Source organism: Bos javanicus, chromosome 8 (genome assembly GCF_032452875.1).
Source record: "Bos javanicus breed banteng chromosome 8, ARS-OSU_banteng_1.0, whole genome shotgun sequence".
In the NCBI taxonomy this organism is placed as follows: domain Eukaryota; kingdom Metazoa; phylum Chordata; class Mammalia; order Artiodactyla; family Bovidae; genus Bos; species Bos javanicus.
In genome coordinates this window covers 100,888,178-100,912,714 of record NC_083875.1, presented here as the reverse complement: position 1 = coordinate 100,912,714, position 24,537 = coordinate 100,888,178, and the positions used below count along the sequence as shown (strand labels likewise).

Here is a 24,537-nt window from a genome sequence, read left to right as displayed (position 1 = left end):
AAAGAAATGACTTGGCAAGATATTGAACAAATGATAGAGGAAAACTTTAGAAGTTCTAACTGAATGCAGAAAGAGAGAATGAAAGATAAAAATGGTGGGTAAGGCGATGAGGAGAGCGAGAATCAAGCAAGAAATTCAAAGTACAAATTAACAATGTATCCCAACAAGAAACTAGAGCACATAAAAAAGATAGAAAAATGTTCAGAGATACACTATAAGAAAACATTCTTAATAAAAAGGATATAAATCTGATGAGGAAAATATATTAGCCATTATTTTTATATTACTTATAGGAAAGAAATCTACTCCCAGGTGAATTTTACAAGTATTTTGAATCTCAAGAATTAAAGAAATAATCTTACTACTATCTGGCAAAAGAGAAATATTCCCACAAAGGAACAAAATTTAGGATTGCCTTATATGGTCTTCATTACAGCACAGCCTCCACAACTGGTCCGTATGCAAGAATTTTAAGGAAACTGAAGGTAGCACAAGACTTAAGTACCAGTCAAACACACATATATGTAAGGTTATAAAAAATAACTTTTTACATGTAATGTATAAAACCTCTATTCTAGCTGAACAAGAGGTGAATCAAAGTTGAGAACTGAACAACAACAGGATTTTTCTATGGAACAAATGACTGAGATCAGGGATAAATAACACAGAGAACTCTTCCAGGTACTTGCTGTGTACGTGACTATGCAATTATGTAAAAGCTAAGAATATTCTCAGAATGCAAATACAACATAATTGACTAACACTAGCCTGGTTTATAATTCCACAAAATGTTTCAAAAAGCAAGTATGGAGGGTTCAGTACAGTTACCCTAACTAATTAGAACTACCTGTAGCGCTCTGTTTTCAAGTTTACTTTTGGCACTTCCTAAATACGACTGAGCGACTTCACTTTCACTTTTCACTTCCATGCATTGGAGAAGGAAATGACAACCCACTCCAGTGCTCTCGCCTGGAGAATCCCAGGGATGGGGGAGCCTGGTGGGCTGCTGTCTATGGGGTCGCTAGGAGTCGGACACAACTGAGCGACTTCACTTTCACTTTTCACTTTCATGCATTGGAGGACGAAATGGCAACCCACTCCAGTGCTCTCGCCTGGAGAATCCCAGGGACGGGGGAGCCTGGTGGGCTGCTGTCTATGGGGTCGCACAGAGTCGGACACGACTGAAGTGACTTAGCAGCAGCAAATATGACTTTTGGCACTTCTGGGGCACTTTTCCCCTTTCCTATGACACTTAATACCTTCTAAGGTAATATATAAATTGTCTATTTATCATGTATCCTTGCTCATTGCCTTCTGCTGCTGCAATATACACCCCATGGACAAATGCCCTTGAATAGTGCTTAGAGCCCAGTAGGAGCTCAATAAATGTTTACTGAATAAATGAAATTCCTTATCATCCATTGAAAGAGGCACAAGTTATTGTTTATGATTAGAAAACCAGGATGAATAGTATATGTTTTAAAGTCTTACAAATAAGTAGCAGTAAAATATAACGTGGTTGGAGACTTCTGAACCATCTTGAAATATCAAGGCAAATAGAAACTATTATAAAAGATATAATACAAATGCAAGGAGACAAAATGAGAATATCTGAAGAGCAAACTTACTAGTTATTTACAATGAGCCCAATTTTAATCCTAATGTTATTGGTACAAAAAGTGGAAGTTGCCAGGACTGCAGGAAAATTTTCTTAGGAAAAAACAGTTATTGTGGAAGGGTTTACTGCGTTGAATCAGACAGGCAAAACTTGTTTAACAGCAGAAAGGATCGAACAACTTAATTACTCATGACACTAATACCTATATAATCTATATGAATTTTGTACCTTAAAAGCAGAGACCAAGTCTCTTTAAATGTCTAATTTTTAAACAATTATTAATTATATTTGAGAGAAAAAACAATAAAATGTGAAAATTTCTAGACTTATTTTTTTGATCCCAATATTAATAAATTGTTTATAAGGATTAAAAAATTGAAACAATTTTCAGATTAAAAATACTTGTTTAAATAGCAACTGGAATTAGGAAAAAACATTTAATGGCTTACAGATTTAAGAGATAATTACCCTATTCTAATAAATTTGACATCTCAATGACAGAGATTTTTTTTTCTGAAAAAGAACAAATTTTTTTTTTCTAAAAAAAATGTAAATTATATTCAACCCTGAGAAAGGACATCTGTGGCCTAAGCATGAAAACTGGTCTAGGGCGTAAATGTTGAAAAGTTACTCAATAAATTTATTTTGCTCTAGCATATGAAAGACACTTCAATTTAATTCTGGTTGTTCCCTAAGAGATATCTAGATGTCATATCTGATGAAAACATACTCTTAACTGAAGAAATAACAAATTATATTAGTCTTAAAATGTCTCCAAACCTTCAAAATCCACAGTAAGTTGAAGAATGGAGCATTGTGTTTTAATAACCTCTCCATGGTCCTTGTGTGCTAAATAGAGCACTTAAAACTATTCAGTATTTAAATAGTTCCTGGTTTTATTGAAACAGATGGAAATGGTCTATGTTGATAGTCTTCCTGTTTGCTTGAAAAGTAAAAAGCATCTGTCCAGTTTCTAATGTATGCCATGGATGCAGTTTATCTTTTAATCTTGTCAACTCTATCTTGCGAATGAGGAAACTGAATTTAGCCCAGATCATATACATCTAGAAAATAGTACAAATAGGATTTGAACTTTGTTCTAATTAGCTCAAAATTCATGTCGATTCCTATCTTTGCTATATCAAATGTAAATAGAGGCAAAGATAGTTCTATTGAACTTGGATTTATAAATTTCAATGCTTAAAGAGTATGGGGGATTTAAAGAAATATTTATAACTACTTCCACCCCTCCCATGAGACAAGAGTGTCAGTACTTAAATTAGAATATTGGGTGGAATGTATCTTGATATTCTGAAAAGCTCATGAAGATCTCATGTTTATTGGCAAATAATGTTGAAACTCTTTATAGTCTTTATTTTCTCTATCTTGGTTTACCAATGAAACCCATATTAGTTTGGGATTTTGTTTTTTACTTCCTAGAAAGTAGGGATATCTGTGAATATGAAAATGATGTAAACAATAACAAATATCATAGAATATTTTACCTTTATGACATTTTCTAGCTCAATGTTAAAGCATTAGTTGCTCAGTCATGTCCGACTCTTTGTCACCCCATGGACTGTAGCCCGCCAGGCTCCTCTATCCATGGAATTCTCCAGGCAAGAATACTGGAGTGGGTTGCCATTCCCTTCTCCAGAGGATCTTCCTGACCCAGGGATCAAACCCAGGTCTCCTGCATTGCAGGTGGATTCTTTACCATCTGAGCCACCAGGGAAGTCCCATGTATAATGTTGTATCAGCCATCAGAGATTTACAGGGTAAGAATTTTGTCCAATTAATTACCTTGTAGTCTGGACAAAAGCTAGCTTTTGCCTTTACTCCTGTACATGACTACTTCCTCTTTTGAAAACTTTCCCTGTTTGCAGACAAACAGAATTTCCCCATTTATTTATTTGTTAATTTTACCTGCAAATGGGCATAGGAGTAGGTACCACCCCAGGATTGCATTCTTGGAAGATGTGGTTACACAGCAAAGCTTCAGCAGCTGGCCGGCAGAACGGGCTCACTGCTTTCAGTTCATTCCAGGCAGCATGAACCAGTAGTTCTTGGGCCTCCTCAGGGTCTGCGTAGGAGTTGTTGAAGAAAACAAGAGCGTCTTTTGCCAGGACAGCATTGCACACCTCCCCTCTGTACTGGCCGCAGTAGCCTTTGTTATCTTTCTGTGGCTTGCTGAAAGAAGCAGTGAACAACATTCCGGATCACATGCTGTTTCTGAGCATTCAATCTGCCTTTTTGTTTATTTTCCATTTCCACATCTGCATCACAGAAATAGAAGATTGTCCTGGCAAATTGGTTGAAATGTTCCATCTGAATATTGTCATTTCCAGCAGCAATTATATTACCTCTAGCTACTCCAGAGGTTATGATGAAGATCCAAATTGATAACCATGTGGAAAGCTTTGGAAACTCTCAAGGCCAGAACGTGTGGGAGTATTTTTTATTATTTCCATCATAAATAAAATTTGACTCCACATTTCTTACAAATAAGCTGACGTAGCAACAAATACATCTACAAAACACATTCATCATGATGATTAATAAGTGGTTGAGTGTAGTAATTGGTCTGATCCAAAAACTTGCAGGTTTATGAACGTGAGAAGTGAAAAGTGAAATTCACTCAGTTGTGTCTGACTCTTTGTGGCCCCATGGACTGTACCCTGCCACGCTCCTCTGTCCATGGGATTCTCCAGGCAAGAACACTGGAGCAGGTTGCCATTCCCTTCTCCAGGGGATCTTCCCAACCCAGGAGTTGAACCCAGATCTGCATTGCAGGCAGACTCTTTACCAACTGAGCCTCTAGGGAAGCGAAGCGATAGTTGCTCAGTCATATCCGACTCTTTGTGACCCCATGGATTCTAGTCCTCCAGGCTCCTCTGTCCGTTGAATTCTCCCATAGTTTATTTAAATGTTATGATAGGTAAGCATTTTAATTTTGTGGCACACATCTTCAATACTCAGATCCTAGCACCCACACATCTTCCCAACATTCCATTAAAGAATAAGAAGAAAGGCACACAGGGAGGAGAAAGCATTGGACTCTCAGATGAGAGTCTTTAGGACTCTCAGAGGAGCTAAGTAGCATCTTCAATTTTGCTATTTTCTCACCACATGTCTTAGGGAAAGTCATCTGGTTGCTTAAGATGCCATATTCTGTAAAGTGATGTAAATAATTATCCTGAGCCCAGGTTATTGTGTATTCATGGGTAGTAAAAGTACTGACATAAAAATAAGATTAAAAACTTATCTGTTATAATTATTGAAGAGGACAGTAAGGAAAATGAAAATACTGCTGGTGCTCTCTGCACATATCCACTGTTCCTTTAATGCAGGGCTGAGAATTATAGCTCCTCAATGGCACCCCACTCCAGCACTTTTGCCTGGGAAAATCCCATGGACGGAGGAGCCTGGTGGGCTGCAATCCATGGGATCGCTAGAGTCGGACATGCTGAGTGACTTCACTTTCCCTTTTCACTTTCATGCATTGGAGAAGGAAATGGCAACCCACTCCCGTGTTCTTGCCTGGAGAACCCCAGGGACGGCAGAGCCTGGTGGGCTGCCGTCTATGGGGTCACACACAGTCAGACACGACTGAAGCGACGCAGCAGCAGCATACTCACATGACAAATATTTATTGAGCACTTGTTATGTGCAGGCACTGTAATGGTCTCAATATATCTTTATGCCTTCCATCAGATATATTGTTAACAGTGATGGCAAATTCAAATTGCTTTCTCATTTAGATTTGTACATCTGTTGGAATTTAGCATTTCATTATCTTTATATAGAGGATTTCAAGAAAAGAAAATTAAACAACTGGAATTTGTTTAATTGAAGTGTTTTAACTGCTAAAAGATCTCATCTGAATTTGAAAAATTGATTAGAAATTATCAATGACTTGTATTTGAGGCAAATCTATTAAATGAGATACAACTCATTTAGGTAAAACAATGAACTTCCATGAAATATTATATTTTAAAATAATGTTTTCTAATATAGAATCATTTTCTAATTCATATTAGCATTTTACTAATTAGTTAACATGACTTTTATTGTATTACTTGTAGTTTATTGGGGGTTTTAAAAATGAAGGTTTTGAATAAGGGAACACAAAACTCCCAAGAAAACCTGGGCCCTATAAGGTTGAGAAAACACCAGAAATAGCTTATTACTCAACTTCTGAGGAAACCCAAGGTAGGATGACACTAACAAAGTTCGAGAGAAGCAAGGATACTGTGCTTTAAGAAACTGAGTAATAATACCTAATAACTGGAAGTAACTCAAACTGTTTTACAAAATGGTCATACATATTGATAATCCTTCCTTAAGAGAGGAAGGTGACTATTTTCACTTAGAAAAAAATGTATCATGTAAAAGTTAAATATTTATTTCTCCTGATCTGAGTTGAGAATTAATCATCTATGTTTCATTGTCATATGATAACTATTCAATAACACTCCTTTATTTTTCCACTAATATTTTTAAATAAAAAGTTCATGATTTTGTTCTTTAATTACATAAGCAAAAACCATTAAAAAAATTGGAAACTAAGAAAAATTACACAAAGGAAAAGTTATAAAAGTAGCCTTAGAGATAAGGGTTGTTAATAATGAATTAACCAATTATTTTCTCTGATTTCTGCTGCTTTTCTTTTTAAAAGCCCTAGAAAAATCTTTAGAACAACCTCAGTGTGAATTAATAGTACTGAGTCCTCATTGATTTTTGAGCACTAGCTACATAATGCAAAAGAAAAAAAAATAGCAGAATAGGCTTTTAATAGAAGGGAGAAGATCTTGGTTTTAATTTTGGTTTGTCTTCATACCAGCTTGACGATAACTAGTCTGTGAAAACCGTTTGCATCCTGGGAAAACCATACAAAGTGTATGGTTCTTGCTAATTTTCTGTGTCTTGCTGATGTTTGGGCAGCATTAAAGACTGCTTTTGTAGATTATCGTCGCTTTATTAGCCCACAAGGCAAGGGATATTTAGCATCAAATATATATGTGTGTGTGTGTGTATGTATGTATACTATGAGCATATCTCCCTTATTTTGGCAACTTATAAACCTCAAATTTTATGTGATGATCAAATTTCTGAGGCCAGATATGGAAGCCAATTGGGCCATTTTTTTCCCCTCGACCTCCTAACCTTATCACTTAAAAATTCCTTTTAAGGAGCTCGCAGCAAAACCTAGGGAAAAAGATGAATGCAAAAAATTTCCACTGGTGCCTTCTGCCTTTTGCAAGTGATGAGTCCCCTTTCTGTCCAACTGAAGTCATGTTTCTCCACATGTAGCTCTTGAGACTGCAGATGGAGTGACAGCAGAGGCAGCTCGTCCTGTTGCCCATTCAGCAATGGGACAGAGGTTGCAGGGATCTGTTCACAGAGTGCTGGTCATTTCGGAATAATCTGCCAAACTTCCTCCAAAAATTCTAGTTAATATGCCACTTGCAGTCAGTCCCTCTCTTGCCTCCTGACAAACTAAACCTGACTGAGTTCTTTTTCTGTATAGTTTCGTTTTTGGAGTCAACAAGTGATGTTTGATCCCAGCCTTGCTAGTTTCTCTTGTAACAGACAAGTCTCCTTGACCAAATGAAATATTTGAAGGGTTCTTACTGCATTTTCGCTTTTATTTTCTCTCTGCTTTAGCACGTATGACTCCCTTTCAGTAGAATACAGTTGACCCTTGAGCAATACAGGTTTGAATTACTTGGATCCACTTTTACGCAGTTCTTTTCAATAAATACTACAGTCCTATACCATCCCATGCATGGCTAGTTGAATCCAAGGATGCAAAATGTGGATATGGAGGAGCCCCATAGACATAGCGTGGACTGTAAGATACTGATTGGTGCCGCTAACCACTGAATTGTTCAAGGGTCCACTGTTTTAAAATGTGATGCTCCAGATTCTATGAGAGAGACATCTACTCCCTTTGAACACATAATACATTGTCCAGTGGCACATTCAGATGACCAGCCATGCCATGGTTGGTGGGGACAACCCCACTACCTCAGTGGAAATGCCACACCTTCTTTTCCTGCCCTCCCATGTGGGAACTGTACCTCTCCTTCAATGGTGACACACCTTTGTTATACAGCAACTGCCCAGCCTCTCATTGTACTTATACCACGGTCAAGGCTCTACATCACTCTCAGTCTCCAAAGCAAACTGGAATTGTTCTATCCTTTCATGTCTAATGTCTTTGTGTATGATTGTGTGGCTCAGAGATAAAGAATCTGCCTGCAACGCAGGAGCTGCAGGAGACGCAAGTTGGGTCCCTGGGTCAGGAAGATCCCTTGGAAGAGGGCATGACAACCCACTCCAGTATTCTTGCCTGGAGAACACCATGGATAGAGGAGCCTGGCATGCTACAGTCCATAGTGTCGTGAAGAGTTGGACACTTAGCACACACGCGTGCACATTCTCTAAGATGGGGGTCAGCAAATAGAACCCACAGGTCAAATTTGGCGCTCTGCCTCTCTTTATATCACCTGTGAGTTAAAAATGGTATGGTCAAAGGAATCAAAAGGAGTGAAAATTATATGAAATTCAAATCTCAGTATCCAGAAGTTAAGTTTTATTGGAACACAGCCCAGTTCATCCATTTCCAGATTGTCTATGGTTGCTTTTGTGCTGCCATAGCAGAGCTGAGTAGTTGCAACAGTGACTATATGGCCCACAAATCCCTGTACTTACTGTCTTGTCCTTTACAGAAAACCAAAGGTCTTTGTGTTACCACAAGTGAAAAATGGTATGGGAGTTTCTTTAGTTAGCATTTAGTTGACTGTAATCAGTTAATAATTTTCATTTGCATTTAGTTCTATGCGAATGATTTCTGTCCTTGAGCCCTTAGGGTTTGTGCATGCTTCCATTATTACGAGGTTCTGTAATTCGTGTAGGGGTATGTGTGTGTGAGTGTGCGCGCGCACACGTGCTTAATCGCTCAGTCATGTCAACTCTTTGCAACCCTTTGATTGTAGCCCCACCTGGGTCTTCTGTCCATGTGGTTTTCTGGGCAAGAGTACTGGAGTGGGTTGCCATTTCCTTCCCCAAAGGAGCTTGCAGACCCAGCGTGTGTATGTATATGTCCCCTAGTAAAATGTCAATTCCTTGGGTGCAGGGAATACATAAAATTTCTTTTGTTCCTCCACTTTCCAATATAGCACCAGAATTGGAGTTAGTGTTGTTGTTTTAGCAGCGTAATAGTGTGTATTTATATTTGGCTGCATCGGGTCTTAGTTGTGGCATGCGGGATCTTCATGACATCGTGTGCAGTCTTTCATTGCAGTGCATGAAACTCTAGTTGTGTCACGTGGGTTCCAGAGCACGTGGGCTCAGTGGTTGCAGCATGTGGGTTTAATTGCTCTGTGGCACGTAGGATCTTAGTTTTCCATCCAGAAATCAAACCTGCGTCCCCTGCATTGCAAGGTGGATTTTTAACCACTGGACCACCAGGGAGGTTTCCTAGAGTGAGTAGCTTAAAGATGCATAGAGAAGACGTGTGCTAAAGGGATGAATGAATGAAAGATGACATCTCTTCTATGGGTGACCTGCATTTCAATTTACCTTTTTCCATGTATATGCCACATATCTCTTCAGTAAATATTCAGCTTCTCTGTTGTATCCTTCAGGTCAGTATGCTGTCTCTTAGAACTGTGATAGCCACCTAATTCTCAAATACCTGATAATTTTATTTATCAGGTAAACAAATGCATCAAAGCTATATGAATTGGGAAAAAGATTGGGAACACACTACATTTTCTTAGGCTATGAATTATTATTTATGCTATGAATGATTTCATTCCATGGAATTACAATCAATGGCTTGAGTTGTAGGTCCTGTTTAGTTGCTATGTTGAATGGGTTAGCACTATAGTTATGAATCTGTGTTTTTGACTCTGACTGTCTGAGCTCAGATTGAGGTTCTGTAGTTAGCTGTGTGGTCTGGACAGCTCTTTGTGCCTCAGGTTCCTCAGATAAAGAAGAAGGGATGATAGTTCTTGTCCCATAAAGTTGCTGAAATAGTAATATGAGAAAAGTGGTGCTTAAAATGTCTGCAGAACTTAACTATTATTGTTATTTTAATTAACCATTTTGATGGGGGCTTCTAGGTGGCACAATGGTAAAGAATCCAGCTGCCAATGCAGGAGACTCAAGGGACACAGGTTCTATCCCTGGACTGGGAAGATCCACTGAAGTAGGAGATGGACACTTGCTCCAGTATTCTTTCCTGAAAAATTCCAGGCACAGAGGAGCCTTGTGGGCTACCGTCCACAGAGTAGAGTACAATCCAGAGTAGGACATCGCTGAGCAACTGAGTGCACACAACCATTCTGAATCTTGATTTCGTCATTTGTAAAATTAGGTTAAAATAGTTACCACACATCATAGAATTTTTATGAAAGTCAATTTATGCAAATAAAACATTGTAAATTTCAGAATGTTATAAGGTATTACTTTCTTATCTGCAGGATAAAGCTATGAGGGAGAGTTCTGGAGTCAATGCTGTTTCTCTTTTCCAAGCCTAGCATTTACTTGATGTATGAGTCACTTATAGTCTCCAATTCGAAGTAACTCTCTTAATCTCTTTTCCATACAGTAGGGATAATAATAGTACCTATTTTATCGGGATGTCTCAAGGATAAATTTTTTAAATGTATGTAAAACTCTTAGCATAGTGCCTGATACATAGTAGGTACTCAATAGATACTAGCTATCTTCATCATCATCTTTTTGTGAAAGTATTTAAAGGATTAGAAATTAGAGAGTTTCTGAAAGATTACAGTGCTCAACAAATAATAGATAATAAATGGCATGTCAAACAAAGCAAAACAAAACCTTGGTGTAATAGCAATACCTTACCTCCATTCTAGTAGCAGGAAAGGGAGTTTCCACAGGAAATCAAAGTAAAGGAGAAAAGAAACAAGGTTAGTGCATTTTCATCTCAAGGCTTCTAAGAGATAATTTTGATACCTCTAAGTTTCTGAAAAGTTCTCTGCATCTTCCAGGAGGCCAGATCCTACATTAACAGGCATATTTGGAGAAGGAAAGTAAGAAAATATTAAATGTCTGTAGGAACTGAATTCTTTTTAAGATGAGTCATCCATGGCATCATTAGCCTAGGCAGGATCATAGTCCGATTTTCCCTCTGTTAGCCACCCAGGGACTTTTCAACCAGAAAGCAAGGAGTGGAGGGCTGAACAGGAAAAGGAAAGAGGGGATTGATGGGGGAGCTGTTATTTTCACAGACCCACTGGCCTCACGTGGTCATACAGGGTCTTACACTCAGAAGGGCTCCATGCTTAGTGTAGTGTTCTGCTGTGATCATCTTGAAACACTTAATAATTTTCTAACAAGGGGCCCCACATTTTCTGGATAGAACAGATGGAAGAAACATAAGGAAATTCTTAAAGAGAAAATGGTATGTAATTCAGAAGGGGTAAAGACAGAATCTAATAGCAGCTGGACAAGGAAACCTGTTGAAACATGAAAAGACCAAGGTTCTGTATATGAAAAAGCCCTCAATTTAAGAAGAGAGGATTCTATACCATGGAGATGAACCAACACCAGAGAGAATCCAGCCATAGAACTTGGGAAGAGATATTAAACTTAGACGGGCTTCTATTTCAATGGCAAGTAAGAGGACAAAAAAAAATCAAAGTTGTTTAAAGGTGCTCAGTCTTTTCAAGAATATTAAGAGAATCAAAGGATGATTCACTAGACTTCGTGTGTTTTATACAGAAATTTCTCCAGTCACATTTTCTTTGGGGGGGGGGGGGCGGGTGGAAAGGGAAGGGCTTCGAGAACCTTGCAATTATAAACAAGTGCTTTTATCTCAAAACTAGCTATTTTTAAAATTCTAAAAATTTCCAACAGTCATCAATATTTGTAGTATCTTTTCAATTATCTGGAAAAGCCAATAAAACTTTGGCTCTCTTTTCAAACATACAGCCAATCTAATATGAAAAAGCTGCATGATTATAAAAAGAATGCTTACCTTGTGGTACTAGCTGTGGGACAGCTGGTAGCAATTTAGTGCAGCTACTGGCTTATTCATTTATTCTTTTCTCTTTTATTAAGAACAAAAGCAAACACCTTTAATCAGTTGGAAACCAGATGAAACCACCATGAAATGCTGAGGGATGGGGTCTGTTTTGTTGATAAGAACACTCTCTGCCTATGGTGGGTGAAGCACTGGGTGGGAGAGGGAGTTGTGTGCTCCTGCTGCATTACCCCAGGCCTCACAATTGTGGAGAACATTGCAAGGGACCCAATAGTGTGACTATGAGACATGACAGAGAATGTGAAACATGATGGTGTATTCAATTAGCTATGGTTATTATGAAACAGAGTCCAAAGTTTTATTTTCTCTGTAATAATGTGAAACATCAGCTCAAAATATAGAAAATAAAAATATGAAATGACTGGATAAAGATGTCATATATATATATATATATATATATATATATAATGGAATAATAGCCATAAAAAAGACTGAAATGCTGCAACATGGATGAACCTAGAGATTATCATACTAACTGAATTAAGTCAGATAAAGACAAATATCATATGGTACTTATATGTGGAATCTAAACTCTGATACAAATGAACTTATTTACAGAACAGAAATAGAATCTTTTGCACATGGTTATCTGGTTTCCCCAATACCATTTATGGAAAAGGGATTGTATATTCTTGGCTTTTTTGTCATAAATTAATCGACAAATATATGTGTCAACTCACATATATGTGTAAGTTTATTTCTGGGATCTTGATTCATTTCCATTTGTCTATGTTTTTATATCAGTTCTATTAAAAAGCAGAGACATTACTTTGCCAACAAAGGTCTGTCTAGTCAAGGCTATGGCTTTTCCAGTAGTCATGTATGGATGTGAGAGTTGGACTGTGAAGAAAGCTGAGCACCGAAGAATTGATGATTTTGAACTGTGGTGTTGGAGAAGACTCTTCAGAGTCCCTTGGACTGCAAGGAGATCCAACCAGTCCATCCTAAAGGAAATCAGTCCTGGGTGTTCTTTGGAAGGAATGATGCTAAAGCTGAAACTCCAGTACTTTGGCCACCTCATGCGAAGAGTTGACTCATTGGAAAAGACTCTGATGCTGGGAGGGATTGGGGGCAGGAGGAGAAGGGGACAACAGAGGATGAGATGGCTGGATGGCATCACTGACTCGATAGACGTGAGTCTCAGTGAACTCGGGAGTTGGTGATGGACAGGGAGGCCTGGTGTGCTGCAATTCATGGGGTCGCAAAGAGTCAGACACGACTGAGTGACTGATCTGATCTGATATATAAGACTGTGTCATCTGCAAACAGGGACAATTTTACTTCTTCCCTTCCAATTTGGATGCCTTTTATTTCTTTTAATTGCCTGATTGCTTGGGCTAGGACTTCCAGTATGATGTTGAATACAAATGGTGAGAATGGGCACTCTTGTCATGTTCCTGATCTTAGAGGAAAAGTGTGTAATGTTTTGCTATTGAGTACGATATTGGCTGTGGTTTTGTTATATATGGCCCTTACTGGGTTGTAGTGCATTCCTTACATCCAATTTGCTGAGAGTTTTTATTTTTAATGTATGTTGAATTTTGTTAAATGCTTTTTCTGCATCTACTGAGTGGATCATATTTTTATCCTTAAAAATATGGATATATGTACATATATTATATATGTACATACATACATATATAATGGAATAATACTCAGCCATAAAGAAGACTGAAATAGTGCCTTTTTGCAGCAACATGGATGAACCTAGAGATTATCATACTAACTGAATTAAGTCAGATAAAGACAAATATTAACTGATTTGTGTATGTTGAACCATTCTTGCATCCCAGAGATAAATCCCACTTGATCATGAAGCATGATTCTGTTAATGTGCTGTTGAATTTGGTTTGCTAGGATTTTATTGAGAATTTTTGCAACTATATCCATCAGGGATATTGGTCTTCGGTTTTCTTGTATTGCCCTTATCTGGCATTGGTATCAGGGTAATAAAGACTGCTGGTAATGCTTCTTTAAATGTTTGATAGAATTAATACCTGAGTCTATTTTGATGGCCTTTGGCTCTTCCAGGACTGTGCTCATTACAGGGATCATGGGCTGTCTTGCTGGTCTCTGTCACAGGGCTGAGGGTTCTGAGGACAAAGCTCAGGCATCTTGCCAATAACATGGCATCCTGGTGAGTTTAAATGGCAACTTGAGCCTTTTGAGGTTGTGACTGAAGGGGAAATGAAACTTCCTTGTTCATAGGGAGAGGATCCAAAAGTTTTTCTGGCTCCTTTTGATGACTAGCAGCAAATGTAAATGAGTCAGAAAAAGTATATCAGGTTTCTCCAATAATACATATGAATCTGGGCGTATGCATGGAAGAGTTTTGGGACAATGAAGGATGATCTTTATTTTTGTTGTTGTTGTCTTTCAAACACTAGAAGTATCATTAGACATAATCCTGAGCCCTAGAACAGATTTTTCCATTTCCATTTTTCCTGCTGGGATAAGTAAATAAACAGATGGAGTAAAAGCTTCAAAGTGAAACACAGAGAATGTGACAAAAAGTACCGTTGACTGCAAAACACCAGGGGAGGATGGGGGTGGCTGAAATGGGAGAAAGGAGAGTTTGAGGTAAGGAAGCATTGCCGGACTATAAAGGGGAAGCATCAGGCTCTGGACCTCTGAGGCTAATGGAGAAAAGAAAGAAAGAAAGTGAAGTCACTCAGTTGTGTCCGACTCTTTGCGACCCCATGGACTGTAGCCTACCAGGGTCCTCTGTCCATGGGATTTTCCAGGCAAGAATACTAGGTGGGTTGCCATTTCCTTCTCCAAGGGATCTTCCTAACCCAGGGATTGAACCCAGGTCTCCCTCATTGCAGGCAATGCTTTACCGTCTGAGCCACCAGGGAAGCCCTAATGAGGCTAATGGAGAGAGATGCCAAAAACAGAAATGGAGAAAGCAGATGTCATGACTAAGCTCTGAGAGATCTGGGAAGCATAAGACCATGCTTTGATGTGATTCTGAATTAATGTGGTTCCGTGCATCCCTTTTACATCAGAGTGGCCTCACTTTCCTGGAATATTGGTTCCCTATTTCCTGAAATAGGGAGCACCCTAGAGTTGAGATGTAGTTTCCTCAATAATGACAAGGGGACACTTATGAGGCATCTAGCAACTTTGACTGGAAAGAACAGGTTCAGTTCAGTTCAGTTGCTCAGTCCTGTCCAACTCTTTGCGACCCCATGGATGGACTGTAGCACGCCAGGCCTCACTGTCCATCACCAACTCCCGGAGTTTACCAAACTCATGTCCATCGAGTTGGTGATGCCATCCAAGCATCTCATCCTCTGTCATCCCCTTATTCTCCTGCCCTCAATCTTTCCCAGCATCAGGGTCCTTTCAAATGAGTCAGCTCTTCACATCAGGTGGCCAAAGTATTGGAGTTTCAGCTTCAACATCAGTCCTTCCAATGAACATTCAAGACTGATCTCCTTTAGGATGGACTAGTTGGATCTCCTTGCAGTCCGAGGGACTCTCAAGAGTCTTCTCCAACACCACAGTTCAAAAGCATCAATTCTTTGGCCATCAGCTTCCTTTGTAGTCCAACTCTCACCTCCATACATGACCACTGGAAAAGCCATAGTCTTGACTAGATGGACCTTTGTTGGCAAAGTAATGTCTCTGCTTTTTATATGCTGTCTAGGTTGGTCATAACTTTTCTTCCAAGGAGCAAGTGTCTTTTAATTTCATGGCTACAGTCACCATCTGCAGTGATCTTGGAGCCCAGAAAAATAAAGTCAGCCACTGTTTCCACTCTTTCCCCATCTATTTGCCATGAAGTGATGAGACTGGATGCCATGATCTTAGTTTTCTGAATGTTGAGCTTTAAGCCAACTTTTCACTCTTCTCTTTCACTTTCATCAAGAGGCTCTTTAGTTCTTCTTTACTTTCTGCCATAAAGGTGGTGTCATCTGCATATCTGAGGTTATTTATATTTCTTCCAGCAATCTTGATTCCAGCCTGTGCTTCATCCAGTCCAGCATTTCTCATGATGTACTTTGCCTATAAGTTAAATTAGCATGGTGACAATATACATCCTTGACATACTCCTTTTTCTATTTGGAACCAGTCTGTTGTTCCATGTCCAGTTCTAACTGTTGCTTCCTGACCTGCATACAGATTTCTCAAGAGGCAGGTCAGGTGGCCTGTTATTCCCATCTCTTTCCACACAGCCAAAGGCTTTGGCATAGTCAATAAAGCAGAAATAGATGGTTTTCTGGAATTCTCTTGCTTTTTCAGTGATCCAGCAGATGTTGGCAATTTAATCTCTGGTTCCCCTGTCTTTTCTAAAACCAGCTCGAACATCTGGAATTTCATGGTTCATGTATTGTTGAAGCCTAGCTTAGAGAATTTTGAGCATTACTTTACTAGTGTGTGAGATGAGTGCAATTGTGTGGTAGTTTGAGCATTCTTTGGCATTGCCTTTCTTTGGGATTGGAAATGAAAACTGACCTTTTCCAGTCCTGCAGCCACTGCTGAGTTTTCCAAATTAGCTGGCATATTGAGTGCAGCACTTTCACAGCATCATCTTTCAGGATTTGAAATAGCTCAATTGGAATTCCATCACCTCCACTAGCTTTGTTCATAGTGATGCTTCCTAAGGCCCACTTGACTTCACATTCCAGGATGTCTGGTTCTAGGTGAGTGATCACACCATCGTGATTATCTGGGTTGTGAAGATCTTTTTTTGTACAGTTCTTCTGTGTATTCTTGCAGCTTCTTCTTAATATCTTCTACTTCTGTTAGGTCCATACCATTTCTGTCCTTTATTGAGCCCATCTCTGTATGAAATGTTCCCTTGGTATCTCTAATTTTTATTTTTTATCTATATCTATTATATATATTATCTATATAATATATATATTATATAATATATATATTATCTATATCTAATATATATATTATCTATTATCTATATCTATTATAATTTATAATAATTAAATTATCTCTAATTTAATTTTATCTCTAGTCTTTCCCATTCTATTGTTTTCCTCTATTTCTTTGCATTGATCACTGAGGAAGGCTGTCTTATCTCTCCTCGCTAATCTTTGGAATTCTGCATTCAAATGGGTATATCTTTCCTTTTCTCCTTTTTTTTTTTTTTTTGCTTCTTTTCTTTTCACAGATATTTGTAAAGCCTCCTTAGACAACCATTTTGCTTTTTTGCATTTCTTTTACTTGGGAATGGTCTTGATCCCTGCCTCCTGTATAGTGTCACGAACCTCTGTCTGTAGTTCATCAGGCACTCTGTCTATCAGATCTAGACCCTTAAATCTATTTCTCACTTCCACTGTATAATTGTAAGGGATTTGATTTAGGTCATACCTGAGTGGTCTAGTGGTTTTCCCTACTTTCTTCAGTTTAAGTCTGAATTTGGCAATAAGGAGTTCTTGATCTGAGCCATAGTCAGCTCCCGGTCTTGTTTTTGCTGACTGTATAGAGCTTCTCCATCTTTGGCTGCAAATAATATAATGAATCTGATTTCAGTGTTGACCATGTGGTGATGTCCATGTGAACAGGTTAAGGAGAGAAATAAAAATGGCAGGTGTCTCATGGGGTTCAGATGTCTTATTACATTGCACTCATGAGATACCCTTTTTAAATGTGCATGAGGAAATTTTAGGAAAAGTAGAGGAGCTTGAAGTCTCATAGTAAGTGTGATGCAACAGGAAAAACAGATCGGGGATGAATGAATGGGTCTTGTGGTTTTTTATGAATTAGCTACCTAAGGGAGTGTTATTCAAAAATGGTACCTCACCATTTCACACCAGTCAGAATGGCTGTGATCCAAAAGTCTACAAATAATAAATGTTGGAGAGGGTGTGGAGAAAAGGGAACCCTCTTACACTGTTGGTGGGAATGCAAACTAGTACAGCCACTATGGAGAACAGTGTGGAGATTCCTTAAAAACCTGGAAATAGAACTGCCTTATGATCCAGCAATCCCACTGCTGGGCATACACACTGAAGAAACCAGAAGGGAAAGAGACACGTGTACCCCATTGTTCATCGCAGCACTGTTTATAATAGCCAGGACATGGAAGCAACCTAGATGCCCATCAGCAGATGAATGGATAAGAAAGCCGTGGTACATATATACAATGGAGTATTACTCAGCCATTAAAAAGAATTCATTTGAATCAGTTCTAATGAGGTGGATGAAACTGGAGCCTATTATACAGAGTGAAGTAAGCCAGAAGGAAAAACACCAATACAGTATACTAACGCATATATATGGAATTTAGAAAGATGGTAACAATAACCCTGTGTACGAGACAGCCAAAGAAACACTGATGTATGGAACAGTCTTATGGACTCTGTGGGAGAGGGAGAGGGTGGGAAGATTTGGGAGAATGGCATTGAAACATGTAAAATATCATGTATGAAACGAGATGCCAGTCCAGGTTCAATGCACGATACTGGATGCTTGGGGCTAGTGCACTGAGATGACCCAGAGGGATGGTATGGGGAGGGAGGAGGGAGGAGGGTTCAGGATGGGGAGCACATGTATACCTATGATGGATTCATTTTGATATTTGGCAAAACTAATACAATTATGTAAAGTTTAAAAAAAAAAAAAAAAAACGGTACCTCAGACTTTCCAAACCCATTGACTAAAGTCAAATCATTGCTGGTTTCATTCTACATGAAATTACAGAAAGGTGAAGATAGGTGAATTAAGGTACACATTTTATAGGTTCCTTTCTCTGGACCAAAATCCTAGAAGACAGGATATTGATAAATTACACAAAGATAAAGCAGGAGTTTTTCCTATTTCTTATTTGGGACTCTAGAAGCAGAGAATCTTATGAGGGCCCTTTAACCTGATATGTGATCGGCCACATTAATGCAAAAATGGTAGTATGACACAGTTGGGTAGACAGCAGGACTGAGTTAGTGGTCTAAATCTTCTTTGGATTTTTTATAACATGAAAGTGATTCAGAAGTTGCTACAGGCCCCAAGAGGGATAAGGAAGAAGCTGACTTGGAGTTTAGCATGTATGGCATTGCAGAGAGAGCCAAGGGCAAAGGTTGCATAATAGACTCTAGAGAGGGAATTGATGAAGGATTTGACCGAGATGTAGAGGATTGTACTGCTACAGGAAGAGCCTCAATGGGGCTGAGCCAGACAGGGAGGTCCTCTGGGTTCCAACCAAGCCAAGAGATGAGCTCACTAGTTCTCCAGCTGTAGACTTTACTGAAGACTAGGGTGGTCCAGAGGACACCACTGCATAAGTCCAAGACTCCTTCTCTCTTTCCATGTAAGGAAGAGAGAGAAGGAGGAAAGAGAGGAAGAGACATGGCAGGGAATTGATCTCTGAATGCCTGAATAATGACCAGAAATGAAACTTTCTTCATATTAGCAACACTTGTTTTCTCCTCTAACCAGGGGATGTGTAGTTTAAGCTAGATTAGATCAGTTTATTTTCTTGGATTTGAGTATTCATATGTAATTATTTCTCCTTCTCTCTGCACAAACATATGTTATCAACATATAGTTATATAAATATATGTTTACTGAACACTGGCTCCTGATCAGTTAACAAATCAAACATAAGATAGTGAGACTAGAATCATTCCAATTAATTTAAAGGCATCAAAAATGTAATCATTTAATTATCTCTTGAACCTTCTCATGTTCTGTTGTTTTATCTGTTATTGTTTGTCCTAGACATTTTTCTTAAAATCTCAGACACATCTAAACTCCTTGTACCACATTCAGACACTTTCAGACCTTATCTTTTCTCTCCTGACCTGCCGTCTACCTAATAGGTTTCATGCATCTCTCCTCTTCTCTGTTTACCAATTGTTGCTGTTGCCAGAATTTCATAACTTTTCCAGACTCCTCGAATAACCTAACTGCATGCCATGCCCTCTCATCTTTTGATACCTGACATCTGTTGATTTGATAAAGAATATATCTGACCATATTCACTTGTCTCCTCTAAAAAAATTAAGTAACTTCTCATTGATTAAAGAGTACAGTCAGCCTGCTCAGGCTCTTCATAATCCAGCTAGATCTCACGTTTCAAACCTTTCTTCCTCTCCTCCACCTCATCTCAGTCTCCATCATGACTTGCTATTTTCTGGACTCACTTCGACCTTGTCATCTCTAACTCAAATGGTACCTCTTTTCGAAGGATTCCCTTAAACTCTCTTTTTTCCTGCTGTTGTGCTTCTGCATAGAACATAGTCTGTGCCATGATGTCTGTGACTGATAGGCTTCCTTTTTAGATTGAGAGTCCCTGGAAGACTTGGACTCCATTGTTGATGATCCCATTCATGAATTAAGTTTGCATCCTTTACCTAATGCAATGGACTGAACCTAGTGTACTTCATAAATGCATGTAAGAGTGCTTCATAGACAACAAATGGTATGTGGAGAGTAATCAGTTTATTATTTGTTAAAGTGAGTTGAATTTACTTTTAAGCATCTCACCCTTCTCTGGGAATATGACTTCCCATCAGTGGAAATTCTTGAATAATTGATGTAATATCTCAAGATACAGATATATTCTTGGAGGAGAAAGCAGAAGGAATCTGGTTTTGAAATCTCTTTCCTTCGTGGGCATGCCTCAGAGGGCCAGCCTTGCCCAGTGCTCCCTATGTATTTCTCTGTGTCCTTATTCACCTCATGCTAAAAATCACAAGCATTACTAGAAATTTCCTCATCAGGGAAGATCAAAGAAGTGGCACTGTAATAAGAAATATCAGGCTCTGGGGAACTGGCTCTGGATACCGGTTCTACCAGCGCTTACCTTACATGTGAGGCCAAGCATCTCTCTTCTGACCCTTGGACGGTAGGCATGCTATGAATATTATCATGCCTGGCATTTCCTGATACAGGGATTATTTCCATCTCTAGGAATTCCACAGATGTTCTCAGAAGCCTTTGGGACATGTAAGTTTTAAAAATAAACCTTTATAACTCAACACAAATATCCTAGAAATCCATGTGTCAGCCCTTTTCCTTGAAAATATCTGTGGATCCTGTTATCACTTGTGTGAAACAAGAAGGGGAAAGGCCATAAAGTAGATAATATATTTATAAGTAAAAATGCCCTAAAATATAGCCAATTAGAAATTGGCACAAGCATGTTAAATGTCTGCCAGCTTACTCTTTGAGAGCCTTGGAAAGCTTGATTAACCCCCAGAAAGAAAGAGGAGGAAGAGAAAAAAGAGGATGGGAAGGAAAGAAAAAGAAAGGGAGGGAGGGAAGAAGGAAGGAAGGAGGGAAGAAAAGAAGTAGGGAGAGAGGGCGAGAGGGAAGAATAAGAAAGGGAAGAAAAGAACATGAAAGAGAAGGATATTGAAAGAAATGAACTCCTGGAAGCTGTTTCATATCACTTAGGCAGGCATTTAAGAATTTAATTTTTGAAGCAATGAATTTCCCCAAATCAATTATTTTGGTCAACCTTTGAGTATACCTATGGAGGAAAAAATATCCCAAATGGGCCTGCAGTAAGAGATTAAAAAAAAAAAAAAGATGTTCCCTAGTGAAGGATGTTGTGGCATAGTACCGACTCTTGTCTCCTCAGTCAGTCAGTCGGTTCAGTCGCTCAGTCATGTCCAACTCTTTGTGACCCCACGGACTGCAGCACTCTAGGCTTCCCTGTCCATCACCAACTCCCAGAGCTTGCTCAGACTCATGTCCATCGAGTCAGAGATGCCATCAAACCCTCTCATCCTCTGTCGTCCCCTTCTCCGCTCCTGAAACAGTGCAATTGCGAACAGCCATCCTACCTGCTATGCTGATGGTGGCTGCAGCCTTCGCGGTACTGAATTTCTCTCCGTGCTTATTAGTAGCTACGCATGTGTAGAGTCCTGGCTTGGTGATAAACAGCTGCAGTCTTGAGTCAATTACTCGGTCTTTCACACTTTCTTGAATAGACCCAGAAGAAACCTGGTGGAGTCAGGGGGAAAAAGAAGATAGCATTAGGTCAAGAATTTCTAATATGCTGTATAAAGTAGACTGGAAAGAAAAAGGATTAGGATCAAAAGGCATGTGGCAGATTGGGAAAATTGCCAACAACCTTTGTCTCCCAACGCCCACGACCTTACAATGTGACTTGGTTGCTCTTCCTTTCTGAGGTGGCTTCTTTCCTCATGCTTTGAGTCTTGATTGGCTTGTGACATGTTTTCAAAAGACACAGAGACTTGCAACATTCTTGCACACTGTGGCTTGCTTTCTTATTTCTCTTAGAACCTGTGACCTCCTGTGAATAAGCCAGAGCAGGCCTGATAGAGGATGAGGCACTTATGGCCCAGTTATCCTCACTGATCCACCTGGCAGCCAATAATAACCCCCAGATATATGAGTAAGGCCATTCTAAACCCACTAGCTCCTAGTCAACCTGCCAATCACAGGAGCTAGATCAGAAAGATCAGGCAATCCTAGCCCAAATCAGCAAAACCACCCAGTCGAGCCACGGACTTGTGAGCATTAATAAATGGTTCTTGTTTTAAGTGATCAGGCTTTGGGATGTCTGTGATGTGACCGTAGATAACTAACACAAGCTAGAAAAGATACCTTGTGTGTATCCTCCAAGATACGTCTCTATGTCTTAAAGTTAGAGACAGTCAATTATGAGAGGTAATAGAGTTTTGGACTCATTTTCATAATTCTTTCCCAGTTTCCCCCTAAATGCGCAACAAATAGTGGATGGTTAACAAGAAAAAAATGGTTGTGAAGTCAGTCCTGTTTCTGCATCATGAACCATATCAGAAAATCAAATATCCTTGAAGAGCCAGGCTACCAATGCCATATTAGCACATAATTGACAGGTAATGTACCTAAGTGCTCTTTAGTCATCAGCATGCCAACTCTGAGAAAGACAGCTCCCAGTGCATTCTTTTGGGTTGCAGAGTTCCAATTTATATGCTAGTTTGTCTGACCCCAAAAGTCTGTGCTTTTAATCTTTATGTTTTACTGCCTTACCTGGTCCTAAAACTGAATAGTCATTAGAAAAGAACAGTAACAACAAAACCTCAAATCAACCATGAACAAAATAAACGTCTGACTTAAATGTCATTGTTAAGGTGGTGACATTTATTAAACTGGTGATTCTTTCTTCACTGTTTTCTTAAGCACTGTACCATTAAAAATTTTTTTTTTCATTATCATTGCTTATCTGAGGGGGAAATTGCTAGTTTGAGAGAAGTGTGAATAGACTGACAATCAAGAAATCAGCTAATGGTTTACCTTGAGCAGGAGTAGGAGTGGGTACCTTGGTGGCCTTGAAAAAGATCTTTCTGTCTAGTAGTAGAGAATGAAACTAGGAGTAAGAAACTTGGAGCCAAGATATTTTACTGTTTCACCTGAGGGAGGATTCACATTTAGATCAGCAAGGGGGAGGGAAGCCCCGAGGTGAGACCAACTTCCCATGCTTCTGCTGCCAGGTAGCTGGGTGGCCCCAGAAGCAAGCACTCTCTGTCGCAATTAAGCAGTGAAAGTTTGTCCAATTAGCTCCTGTCTTTTTATTCTTTATCTACACTATGAGTCTCCATTCTTTTAGAAACACTGGTTTATGTGAGCATCAGTTTACCTTAACTGGGGAAACTTCCCAGCTCAGATCAAGTATTGTGGCATTTTCCCCAGATAAGCAGCCTGGACTGTATAAGAAATTGACAAGGGAGAGAGAAAAATATCTTTGAGAGACACACATGCAGCTGGGAATTCAAACCGAATGCATCATTATATTTATCAGAGGTGCAAGTTCCTATGGATTTGAGTGTCCAAGTTAGATAGATGGAAAGGGCTGAACAAGTTGAAATAGAATTTGAAAAGATGATTGGGGTATAGTTGACTTACAACATTGTGTTAGTTTCAGGTGTACAGGAAAGTGATCTGTTATACATATTCATAGGTCCATTTTTTCCAGATTCTTTCCATAAAGGTTATTACAGGATATTGAGTAGAGTTTCCTGTGCTCTATAGTAGATCTTTGTTAGTGAAATAAAATTTTGGACTCTCCCCAGGTTTTAATACTAAGCAACAATGAGAAAAAAAGCTAAAGAGCTCAAACCTCTGCCAGTTAGTATGTTTTATGCTCTGAGGATATTTTGTTTATAAGTATAATCCCTTCGCAGTTTATACATGTGAAATCTGTAGAACAGTTACCTTCCTCCTTTGCAACTTTGTTTCTTCTTTTAAGAAGTAGATCTGTAGTGCCGATGCCTAGGAGACAACTCAGAAATGAGTAATCCCCTAAATGCTGACTAAACCTGCACTATTTTCATGTTCACACCTAAGAAAGTCACTCCTCAAGGTCACCGAAAACATTCTTGGGAGGAAAGCGAAATGAGTTTTAAGCCGCCTGACCCCCGTCCTCCTGGACACCATCCAGGTGCTGACATAGTCCAGCGGGTAGACCATCAAGTTCCAAGGCTCACTGCCTGATGATGATGTGGTTCCTAAGTACTTTTCCTCCTGTTTCCAGAGGCCTGGCTTGATTCCATTTGTGACTCATGCACAGCAGGCCTTGTTAGTCATCATTTGAATTTGTTTTTCTTTCTTCATGGAGCAATCTGACCAACAGTTTAGTATTTTTGATGACCTAAAATTCAGAACACCCCTTTGCCCTGCATTTTGGTCATTTGGCCTTTCAGATTTAAAAGCTCAAAAGGATGAGTTCAGATTATGCCTGGGAGCTTTAAGCAAGGTGTGCTGAGGCAAAGTGGAGGACTTCATTGAGGTGACTTTATCTGGTATTACAATAAATGTATGTTTTTTTCTCCAAGTCACCCAGGCATACTGACCTGAAAGCTCTGGATAAACAGTTCTCTGTTGTGTGTGTAGGGGTGAGACTGTGACCTCAGATGAGGCC

The 24,537-nt window shown here is 39.2% G+C and overlaps 1 protein-coding gene across 3 annotated transcripts in view; it reads right to left on the bottom strand.

The window, feature by feature from the left end:
* Positions 1 to 24,537, bottom strand: part of MUSK (muscle associated receptor tyrosine kinase) — a 99,222-nt gene that overhangs the window by 16,405 nt on the left and 58,280 nt on the right. The window contains exons 7-9 of one of the 3 annotated variants that reach the window (XM_061426472.1): positions 21,455 to 21,614; positions 10,502 to 10,508; positions 3,545 to 3,808 (exon numbers count right to left, since the gene is read on the bottom strand). In XM_061426472.1, the coding sequence (XP_061282456.1) occupies positions 3,545 to 3,808; positions 10,502 to 10,508; positions 21,455 to 21,614 (431 nt within the window). Of the gene's footprint in view, positions 1 to 3,544; positions 4,004 to 10,501; positions 10,509 to 21,454; positions 21,615 to 24,537 lie in introns of those variants that run through there. The other 2 variants (XM_061426473.1, XM_061426471.1) reach the window with 2 other exon arrangements.